Source organism: Onychostoma macrolepis, chromosome 22 (assembly GCF_012432095.1).
Source record: "Onychostoma macrolepis isolate SWU-2019 chromosome 22, ASM1243209v1, whole genome shotgun sequence".
Lineage (NCBI taxonomy): Eukaryota > Metazoa > Chordata > Actinopteri > Cypriniformes > Cyprinidae > Onychostoma > Onychostoma macrolepis.
Window position 1 is genome coordinate 12,273,820 of NC_081176.1, and position 11,136 is coordinate 12,284,955.

The following is an 11,136-nucleotide window of genomic DNA, read 5'->3' on the forward strand; positions in this document are numbered from 1 at the left end:
CAAACAGCGCTTATTACTGGACTAACTTATCTTTGCATCTGATTGCGCTAATACTGTCAAAAACACAAGGTTTACATATAAACACAGTTGGTCATGTCTAAAGTGAAAGTAAAAGTAAGAGGATGTGTGCCTGGATATTAAATGCATGCAGCTCTTAAAGGGACAGCAAACTAGTAGTACTAAACATGCTACCGCTTGTCATTTATGTTAATAAAACAACAAAACACAAAGAGAAAAATCACTCACTGCTCTTGACTGAAGAACTTTAATACAGTTGCTTTAATAAGAACCAATGTACAATTTATACAGTGAAGTTTATTCAATTTCTTGAATGCTACTGCTAAATAAACCTGCTGAAAAATAAAGAACTGTTTGTTTTATTTGTATATTATGTGTATTTGTAATGTGTCTTTGTAAAAAAAAGATAAAATAATGATAAAGATTTTTATCACTTTGGCCTAAATGTCTGCCATTATTTTTTATTTTATATTTTACCTTGTAAGGCTTTGTTTTTAAAATAGGGAAATTATTTTGTCTGTACTGCTCACAGTAAAGCCAACATGACAAAGAATGAATCATGATTTTCCTGAAAAAAATCGTGCTATGATATTTTTGCTATATCGCCCACCCCTATATGTTGATCTTGACATTGTCTCCATCCTGACAAGAGGATTTATTTAAGGGTGTAATGGCTGATTTTATTTAGTTGTTGTAAATTGTAATCTTTACTTACTGTAAGTACTTTAATATTCTTATTGAATTCCCATGTATGTGTGTATGTATATATGTGTGTGTGTGTGTGTGTATATATATATATATATATATATATATATATATATATATATATATATATATATATATATATATATATATATATATATATATATATATATATATACACACACACACATCATGTAATTTTATTATAGTCATTATTTTGCAAGGATGTTATTTTTATATGAAATAAAAATTAATAAAACATTTTTTAAGTGCCCATTGTGAAAGCAGAATATACTATTATTCATAATCCCTGTATCCTTTCCTTATAAGTCAGAAGCTATTACAGTAAAAGACCTAGTTTTACTTAAATGTAAATGTGTAAATGTATATGTACAATGTATATGTATATGTACAGTTGTGGTCAAATATACTTCTACAAAGTAATTTGACTCTGCCCTTTAACAGCATGAAATTAAACAGCTGCTTTCTTTTTTTAAACAAACAAATACGATTTCTCTAATAATTTGCCTGAAAATCTATTATTTTATTTTATTCACTTACAGGATTCAACATGAGACATTAGCTTCAGACTTCCAGATTCACAGGAAGCAAAACATTTTTAAAGACAATCTCATGTGGATCTTCCAGGTAGGAAAACATTTGTGAATGTTTATATTTACAACAAACAGACTGGTTACTGAAGAATGTTTTTTGAAGAAATACTTAATATTACTTCTTATTCCTCTTAAGCATCCCTTTTAGGAACCTATAAAATAAGAATTAAAATATAAAATGTTTTATATATTATACTATTTAATATAAATTAAATAGTATAATATATAAAATATATTGTTTGTTTTTTTATCTGTTAATTAAATCTGTTAATTAACATTTTTGTCTTCTAATTTTTTTTCTTTTACAAATATTTTTAAGCACTGATTGAATAATTTGGACCACATATAGACTACAATTATATTTTGTTCTTCTGTCTCTGTTTCTTGTTTTGCATTGTTTGTAGGATCTTGAGAAGAAAATAATCACATTTCTGAAAAATGAGCTGGAAATGTTTAAGAAAATATTACAAAAAGAGAACACACAATACTTTGTGAAGGACTTTAATAAGAGTAGATGCAGTATCAAAGAAGCAGCTCTTGATCTCACACTCTGCTTCCTGAGAGAGATGAAGCAAGATGAAGCTGCTAATACTCTAGAAGGTGAGATACTCATGATATCTGTCAGATTGTCACTTATAGATGTAGGAGAGAAAATTATAACTAAAACCACCTGCACATTTTATTCCCATGCTTAGATGAGCTGTTCTTCATTCACCAACTAAAATGTAGCCTAAAGAAGAAGTATCAGTGTGTGTTTGAAGGAATTGCAAAGCAAGGTGACTCTACACTTCTGAATAACATCTACACAGATCTCGATATCACTCAGGGTTGTAGTGAACAGGTCAATACTGAACATGAAGTAAGACAGATTGAAGTTGCTTCCAGACGTCATGAAGCACAAGAGATACAGGTTGAATGCAAAAATTTGTTTGAATCATCTGAACAAGACAAGAAGATCAGAACTGTACTGACAAAAGGAGTTGCTGGCATCGGAAAATCAGTCTCTGTGCAAAAGTTTGTTCTGGATTGGGCTGAAGGAAAAGAAAATCAGGATATCAGCTTCATATTTCCTCTTCCATTCAGAGAGATGAACTTAAAGGAGAAAGAAACACAAAGCTTGATGGGACTTCTAAATGAGTTTTTCCCAGAAACAAAAGGACTGAATCTTACAAGAAGGAATCAATTCAAAGTCCTGTTCATCCTTGATGGACTGGATGAATTTCGGCTTCCTCTAAATTTTAAGGATAATGAGACGTGGTCAGATGTATCATTACCTGCCTCTCTGGATGTTCTCCTCACAAACCTTATCAAGGGAAATCTGCTTCCATCTGCTTTCATCTGGATCACCACCAGACCAGCAGCTGCCAGTAAGATTCCTCCTGACTGTATTTGCTGACAGAGATACGAGGATTCAATGATGCACAAAAGGAGGAGTACTTCAGAAAAAGATTCATAGATGAGAATCAGGCCAAAGAAATCATTGATCATGTTAAAAAATCTAAGAGCCTCTTTATCATGTGCCACATCCCAGTCTTCTGCTGGATTTCAGCCACTGTTCTACAGAACATTTTGAAGGTCAAAGGAAATGATGTAAAAAACATTCAGGATGATGAAGGATCCAAAACACTGCAGGAATCAAATACTGAAGACACTCCCAAGACTCTGACACAAATGTACACACACTTTCTCCACTTTCAGATCCAGCAAAGCAGACGAAAGTATGATGGAAAATACACACCAGATGTTTCCTGGGATAAAGATGCCATCCTTTCACTTGGAAAACTGGCATTTCATCAGCTGGAAAGAAACAATTTGATCTTCTATGAATCAGACCTGGAAGCCTGTGGCATTGACGTCTATAAAGCATCAGTGTATTCAGGCATGTGTACCCAGATCTTTAAGGAGGAAAGAGGGATCATTCTTGGTACCATGTACTGCTTTGTTCACTTGAGCATTCAAGAGTTTATTGCAGCCCTTTATGCACATTTGTTTCTAGACATCAACAACAAAAGTGTGTTTGATCAAGACTCTGCAGAACAGGAGAACAAAAATGGAACCATGATTGATTTCCTCAAGACTGCAGTGGACAAGGCACTTGAGAGTGACAATGGACACCTGGACCTTTTCCTTCGCTTTCTTCTCGGTCTGTCACTCCAGTACAATCATCGGCTCTTACAAGGTTTGTTGACACAGCAAGACAACAATGACAAGAGCAAAAAAGAAATCGTTCAGTACATCAAGCAGAAATTTGAAGCTAATCTGTCTCCAGAGAGATCCATCAATCTGTTCTACTGTCTGAATGAACTGAACGACCAAACTCTGGTGAAAGAGATTCAGACCCACCTTAGCAAAGGAAGTCTCTCATCTGCTGAACTTTCACCTGTCCAGTGGTCTGCTTTGGCTTTTGTGTTGTTGACATCAGAGGAAGAGCTGAGGGAGTTTGAGCTTCAGAAATTCAAGAAATCAGACGAGTGTCTCATTAGATTATCAGCAGTCATCAAAACCTCTAAAAGAGCTCTGTAAGTCATTTAATATGTTTTATCATGTTTTGTTCTCATCTTAAAATTGCATTTACCTACATTGATACGTAGCAGGTTTGGACACTTCTTATCTATATTGATTATTAACCATACACCATGTATAAGTGTATGACGCCTTTAGGGTTTCACGAGTTCGCCTGCCCATTCAGCCCTGCCAGATAATTTTAAACAACCTTGGCTTGCTGTCCGCGAAGGTGGCTCGAACCTGAGGCTCGGCTCAAGCTCTGAGTAAGAACCCCCCAAAAAAGGCTTATAAAAGACAGCAAGCTGGCGACCGATTGCAAACAATTTGGTGGTAGAGAAATTTAAAAGAATTTGATCATTTCCCCCCCGCATCTGACATGTCGAGGAGAAAAAAGGCTCCTGCGGGAGAGGAGAGAAGATCACTGCTGCGGCAGTGAAGTAATTTTTTGGAGCAATGGGGGCTACGGCGGGAACGATGGGGAAGAATTTTGCAGCAGAAAAATAAATAAATACTGCGGTAGTGACAAAGGAAGATTATATTTGTGCTGTGAAGGCTTCGAGGCGCAGCAGTGAGTTAATAATAAAAGATTATAGGTTGGAAAAGCCACTGCTGCGGCAGTGGAAATGTCAAGAAGAAGAAAAGGTTAAAGGTGTGCAGGAGAGAACGTCGCTGCTGCGGCAGCGGCATATTGAAGGGTTAAGGCTAAAAGGGATACGTATCGCGCTACTGGGCATGCGCACATCAATACAGTGTTTTTTTTTTGTTTTGTTTTCACACTGTACAACAATTACTATTCTTTCATTATTGCCTGAGGGAAATCCTGTGCTGGGTGGAAGGCTCTCAGCCCTGACACAGTATGAGCTGCGGGGCGGAAATCCTGCTATTGCTGGGCAATTGCTGGGGAATGGAAAATGCATTTCCATTTTTTTGGATGTTAAGTTAATAGCAACGTTAATCGAAGATTAGTTCATAGAAACATTGGAATGATTTACTGGAACATCAGATTTCGTATGGAGTTAATCACCTAAATTTCTGAAAGGGAGAAAGTGGAAAAGACAGCAATTTGAATTTTAAATCCAGTTATAAGTATAAATATAATACAAATGGAAGACCAGAATAAAAACTTGAGGAACTGCATTAGTTCAGCAGAACTTGATTTGCATTTGATGAAACCATAGATTACAGTGAAGTTGTCCCGATGGAAGAAAAATGACAAGCGGAGGGAGAAATGTCTGCTGCGGCAGTTAAGTGACACGGTTTAATCATAAAAGCTGCTGTTGCACGGAGTAATGAAGTGATGTAATGCGGTAAAGTAACGTGAGATATCAAGCACTGATAATACAGGCCGTTTAAAGTATCCTTCTTCACAAGCCGAATTTTATAGCATTGTAGCACGTGACTGACTTTTAGTTAGCTTGAACCAAGCAGACCATCTTCAGAAACAAGCGAAAGAAGATGGTTTACACATGGCCCACTATGCAAACATCTGAGAGATGTGATAGCACTGATTTTACTTGCTAATTTAATATGGTTTGAAATAAAGAGACCAAATTTTTATAGATAATTTATTTTATTTTTATTTATTTATTATAATTTTTTTAAATTTCCCTTAAATCATTTATTTGACGAAGCAATTGTAACATCCACATATAAATATTCATGCGGTGGTTTAATAATATTATATATATATATCATTAAATATCATGTTGTGAGCTTAACACAAAAAAGTATGTTGTGAATATACTTTGTAGAAATCTGCCAGAAGCAACAGCCATGGAAAATCACATTGAACAGAAGCATCTGATTACCAGCTAAATTGGAGTTCACAAATATTAAGTAAGCCTGGAGGAATTTTTTTTCACGATGCACAGTTTACAGAACCATACTGATAGCTGAAAGCGAACCAGACTCAGAACACCTTCCAAGATGGACTTGGTTTACGAAGGTCTACAATATTTTTTGGGTGCTGACGTACGGGCCGAAACTAGTGGAACATGTTCAGACTCTTTAAAATGACTATGTGTGAAAACACCCAGACCGGCGGAAGTTTCATAGCAGCAGTGTGGGTTGGGGTTGCTATTTGGGTGGCTGTAAAGAGGGTGCAAGATGGACGTTCAGCTGATGTAGGTGGTGGATAGCTAGTAAGGGGAGAGAAGAGGCAGGCACCTTTGCGGAGGCAGCCTCACGCTAGGGCACTTCTGAGAAAAAAGTCATAGGAAGAAAAGAGAGAGGTATGCAAAGGAGCAGCCAGAGCGGTTCCTTGTTGCGGAGGCAGCCTCATGATGGGGGCCGCTTTGGAGAAAATTAAGGAGGAGGAAAATGGAACGGTGCAAAGATGTGTGTGTTTTGGGCAAGGCAAAGTAAAACAGCAGTAGGAGCAAAGTTTTAGACAAGGAGTGTCTGTTCACTCCTAATCAGTGGCTTGTGCTCCATCCAAACGAATGTGCTCCATTTTCATGACATGAAAAGAGAAATTAGCACTTTAGTTTGATCTGAAAAGGCATGATGCATAAAGGTAACTTAGTCTTGATATAGATCATTAGGATCTCAGCTAGCAGAATGCAACAAGGATATTTCATGTTAGAGCTCAAGTTATATAAACCACGTATGCAAATGTAAACAGTACACAGAAAGCTTTGTGCAACGTTTTGGATTATAATTTTCGAAACATTGGTAAAGCATAGGTAAATCGCATATTGATATTTAAAGCAGTTAATCCCGATTCAAACGAGCCTATGCACACTATAAAGCTACGTATAGATCTTAAGATAATGTTTATGGAGTGCAAATGACGTGCTATTTGACTGAAGCTGTGACTTCCGGCATCCGTTCACGTCGCAATGATGATTCAGTGTTGAAAACGTCATTTCAAAAATGCTGGTAATCCGACCTGGGATATGGTGGGCAGAGACGATATGTAGGGACCAATTGGGCACTCTTTAACAGATGGAGCACGTTTGGATTGGGTCGTTCGCACGGATTGACATGCCTAGCATTTACCGTACACTGTAGAGAAGGAGCGCACAACGCGGAAACATCAAGTTCAGGATTTGTTATTCAATAAGATTATGGATTAAACATTTAGGAATAACGTTACCACATAGGCATCGGAACGTTATAGATGCTTTTGGGATGTAAAGGGAAATTGAGCGGGGACAAATGCCGGAAGAATTGTCGCTGGAACGGACCAATGACTGCTGCTTGTATACGGTCGTAGCGGTGATTGACAGGACTGGATGATTAGACACTCATCATGATAATAGAGCAGAACTTTTAAATGTTTAACTCATTGCCATTCAAGCTATAAACCTATTGTTCATTTACATATTTTATTAAGTTTTATTCAAGCATGCTAGTTTGTTTTTATCTAGGAAATCTAATATTAATATACAGTATATATAAAGTTAATGTAAAATAATTTGTATACATTTAATTTTTGTGTTTAACAAATATATTACATGAATCTAATTATGATTTTATTTATTTCACTTGTAGGCTAAATGATTGTAACTTAACAGACAAAAGCTGTTCAGCTCTGGCTACAGTTCTTGGATCAGATAACAATCTGAAAGAGCTGAACATGAACAATAATAATCTGCAGGATTCAGGAGTGAAGCAGCTCTGCACTGGACTGAAGAATATAAATTGCAAATTGGGGATATTGAGGTAAGATTAGTGACAATCCCTAGTGTTTGGTCAGTGCTCTAAACTAGAAGTCGCAACTCTACAGCGTGTGTGAGATCTGATGAGTAAGATCGGAATTAACCTTTATTTATCTCCATTAAATAGATTTGTCACTATCCATGTCATTTTTCATTCACAATCATTTCACTGTATGTAATGCCAAAATATTCAAAGTAGTCACACTGTCACCGCATTACTGTTTAAAATTAATTAAATGTTTACCATAATTAAATTTCTTTAAGGCATTTACCACACATTCTTTCAGCCATTTTAAACGCTGGAATTAGAGCAACAGCACACACAAGCAATAATGCTCTTATGAAAATTATTGCAATTTACCACATATTATAACCACAAATTAGCGTAGGTTTTACTATACTAACCATAGTTTAACCGTGGTATTTGTAGTAAAATTGTGGTTATACAAATGGTAATCTGAAAAAAAAAAAAAAACCTGTACTTTTACTATAGTAAAACCATGGTTAATTTTCGTAAGGGTGTTTATCAGTCAAATTAATTTAAAACGGTAAATTCAACAGGTATTAAATATGACTAGTAGAGAAAAATACTGTTAATGAGAAGACAAGTGCTGGACTGCAGCAGGTTAGTGGGGAAATATATTTTTTAATTATTCAGAATGCACATTTGAAGGGGAAATATATTTATAGGAACATCTCAGCAGGTTTAAGATCATTCATGTTTAATGCAGAGAATATGATTAACTGTTTTTTTGTTTGTTTTTTTTAATTACATCCTTAAAATGTAGTAATAATCTGCTTTCTCATGAGAAACTGTACATGTTCTATACGCTGACCAGAAACCCCCGAGCTGTACAAGGTAGAATGCGGAAGTAGTTGTGCAAGTAGTCTATAGAGGGCAGAACTGCTTCAGCTCAGTGAAATTTGTTGGATTTAATTCCAGCATGAACTCTACATTCCAGGTCCTACCACAGCATTTCAATGGAGTTTGAGAGTAGACTTATGTTAGGCTATTTCAAAACATTAATTTTCTTGTTTTTCAACCATTTTGAGGTTGTTTGTAAGTATTTCACAATTGTTGAGCTTTAGATAATTGAAACCTTAAAGGAATAGTTCACCCAAACATGAATAAAAGCCTCCTGTAGCGAATCCATGCATTTTGGTAAGAAAAATATCCATATTTAAAATGTTATAAATACTTTTTTCTCACTTCCACTGACTGTCATACGTGCAAGCCCTTACAGGCGGATGACGTAGGACGTACACGTTTTTAATATCCATTTTAAATATGGATGTTTTTCTTACAAAAACGCATCGATTCACTACAGGAGGCCTTTATTCACCCCTGAAGTGAGGCACATTTTATTATGGATGCGCGCACTTTATTTTACTACTATTGGATTGTTGAAAAGAAACACCCGCTTACTCCCATTCCAATGCTTGGAAGAGCAAGGAAAAATTTTAATATAACTCCAATTGGATTCGTCTAAAAGAAGAAAGTCATACACCTAGGATGCTTTGAGGATGAGTAAAACATGGGCTAATTTTCAATTTTGGGTGAACTATCCCTTTAAGAGGTCATGTTCTGCATTTTTCAATTATTTTCTAATGTTCTCTGTGATCCACCTATAATGTTAGCTATGCTATAAGATTTTTACTTAAAAACATCATAATTTAGATGTAATAAGCTATTTTGTATCCTGGTTTTGACCATCTCTGCAGGACAGTGTGTTTTTATAGGCGGGGCACATTCAAGACTCGAAGTAAACACCCACTGCTATAATTGTCTAACAGTTTTGAATATTAAAATAACAGAAAGATGCTGCTGTGACGTACTCTGAAAACAACATGGGTCATTTGGGTTAAAAACCTATAAATAAGTATATATTAAACAATCTGGAACAGACAATGCAATAGTTTTAAAAACATGTGTTGCGACATTACTGTTGGATCCAATATAGCCAGACTCAGCACTGCAATTTTCAGTCTGAGATCTGGAGCTCTTTCATAATTTTACCTTGTGTCTACATCCAGCGCAAGTGGCGCAACGGGACTAAAGGCAACACATGCCATGATAATCAGTGATTCTGACTACACTCGATTTGGAATGGATTGACATGACAAATCCCTGACAGTAAACTGATGTCGTGATCCATTTCTTACGTGCTCCAAATGCTGCTGCTTCTGACATGAAAGAGAAATGGGTTCACGACGCAACAACGTTCGCGTCCTTTGTAGATACGGCAGTGCTTAATTTGTAATTGAATAATTTCCGGAACAAAACCAGCAAATAAAAGCCGCTGTGTTCGACACCAACCACACAACTTCAGTTTTATATATATATATATACATATATATACACACTGAACAAAATTATAAACGCGCCACTTTTGTTTTTGCCCCCATTTTTCATGAGCTGAACTCAAAGATCTAAGACTTTTTCTATGTACACAAAATGCCTATTTTTCTCAAATATTGTTCACAAATCTGTCTAAATCTGTGTTATTGAGCACTTCTCCTTTGCCGAGATACTCCATCCACCTCACAGGTGTGGCATATCAATGGCTGTGCAAAGTTGCTGGATATTGGCAGGAACTGGAACACGCTGTAGTATACGCCAATCCAGAGCATTCCAAACATGCTGAATGGGTGACATGTCCAATGAGTACGCTGACCATGCAAGAACTGGGATGTTTTCAGCTTCCAGGAATTGTGTACAGATCCTTGCAACATGGGGCCGTGCATTATCATGCTGCAACATGAGGTGATGGTCGTGGATGAATGGCACAACAATCAGGATCTCGTCACGGTATCTCTGTGCATTCAAAATGCCATCAATAAAATGCACCTGTGTTCGTTGTCCATAACATACGCCTGCCCATACCATAACCCCACTGCCACCATGGGCCACTCGATCCACAATGTTGACATCAGCAAACCGCTCACCCACACGACGCCATACACGCTGTCTGCCATCTGCCCTGTACAGTGAAAACCGGGATTCATCCATGAAGAGAACACCTCTCCAAAGTGCCAGATGCCATCGAATGTGAGCATTTGCCCACTCAAGTCGGTTACGACGACGAACTGCAGGCAGGTCGAGACCCCAATGAGGACGACGAGCATGCAGATGAGCTTCCGGTTTCTGACAGTTTGTGCAGAAATTCTTTGGTTATGCAAACCGATTGTTGCAGCAGCTGTCCGGGTGGCTGGTCTCAGACGATCTTGGAGGTGAAGATGCTGGATGTGGAGGTCCTGGGCTGGTGTAGTTACACGTGGTCTGCGGTTGTGGGGCCGGTTCGATGTACTGCCAAATTCTCTGAAACGCCTTTGGAGACAGCTTTTGGTAGAGAAAAGAACATTCAATTCACGGGCAACAGCTCTGGTGGACATTCCTGCAGTCAGCATGCCAATTGCATGCTCCCTCTAAACTTGCGACATCTGTGTCATTGTGCTGTGTGATAAAACTGCACATTTTAGAGTGGCCTTTTATTGTGGCCAGCCTAAGGCACACCTGTGCAATAATCATGCTGTCTAATCAGCATCTTGATATGCCACACCTGTGAGGTGGATGGAGTATCTCGGCAAAGGAGAAGTGCTCACTAACAGATTTAGACAGATTTGTGAACAATATT

At 37.3% G+C, this 11,136-nt stretch overlaps 1 protein-coding gene across 1 annotated transcript in view; it reads left to right on the forward strand.

Annotated features, from left to right (window-relative positions):
* LOC131530618 (NACHT, LRR and PYD domains-containing protein 3-like) overlaps window positions 1–11,136 on the forward strand; it is a 79,119-nt gene that overhangs the window by 18,298 nt on the left and 49,685 nt on the right. The window contains 5 exon segments of the mRNA XM_058760981.1: window positions 1,284–1,368; window positions 1,739–1,934; window positions 2,030–2,722; window positions 2,725–3,853; window positions 7,335–7,505. Coding sequence (XP_058616964.1) covers window positions 1,284–1,368; window positions 1,739–1,934; window positions 2,030–2,722; window positions 2,725–3,853; window positions 7,335–7,505 — 2,274 coding nt within the window.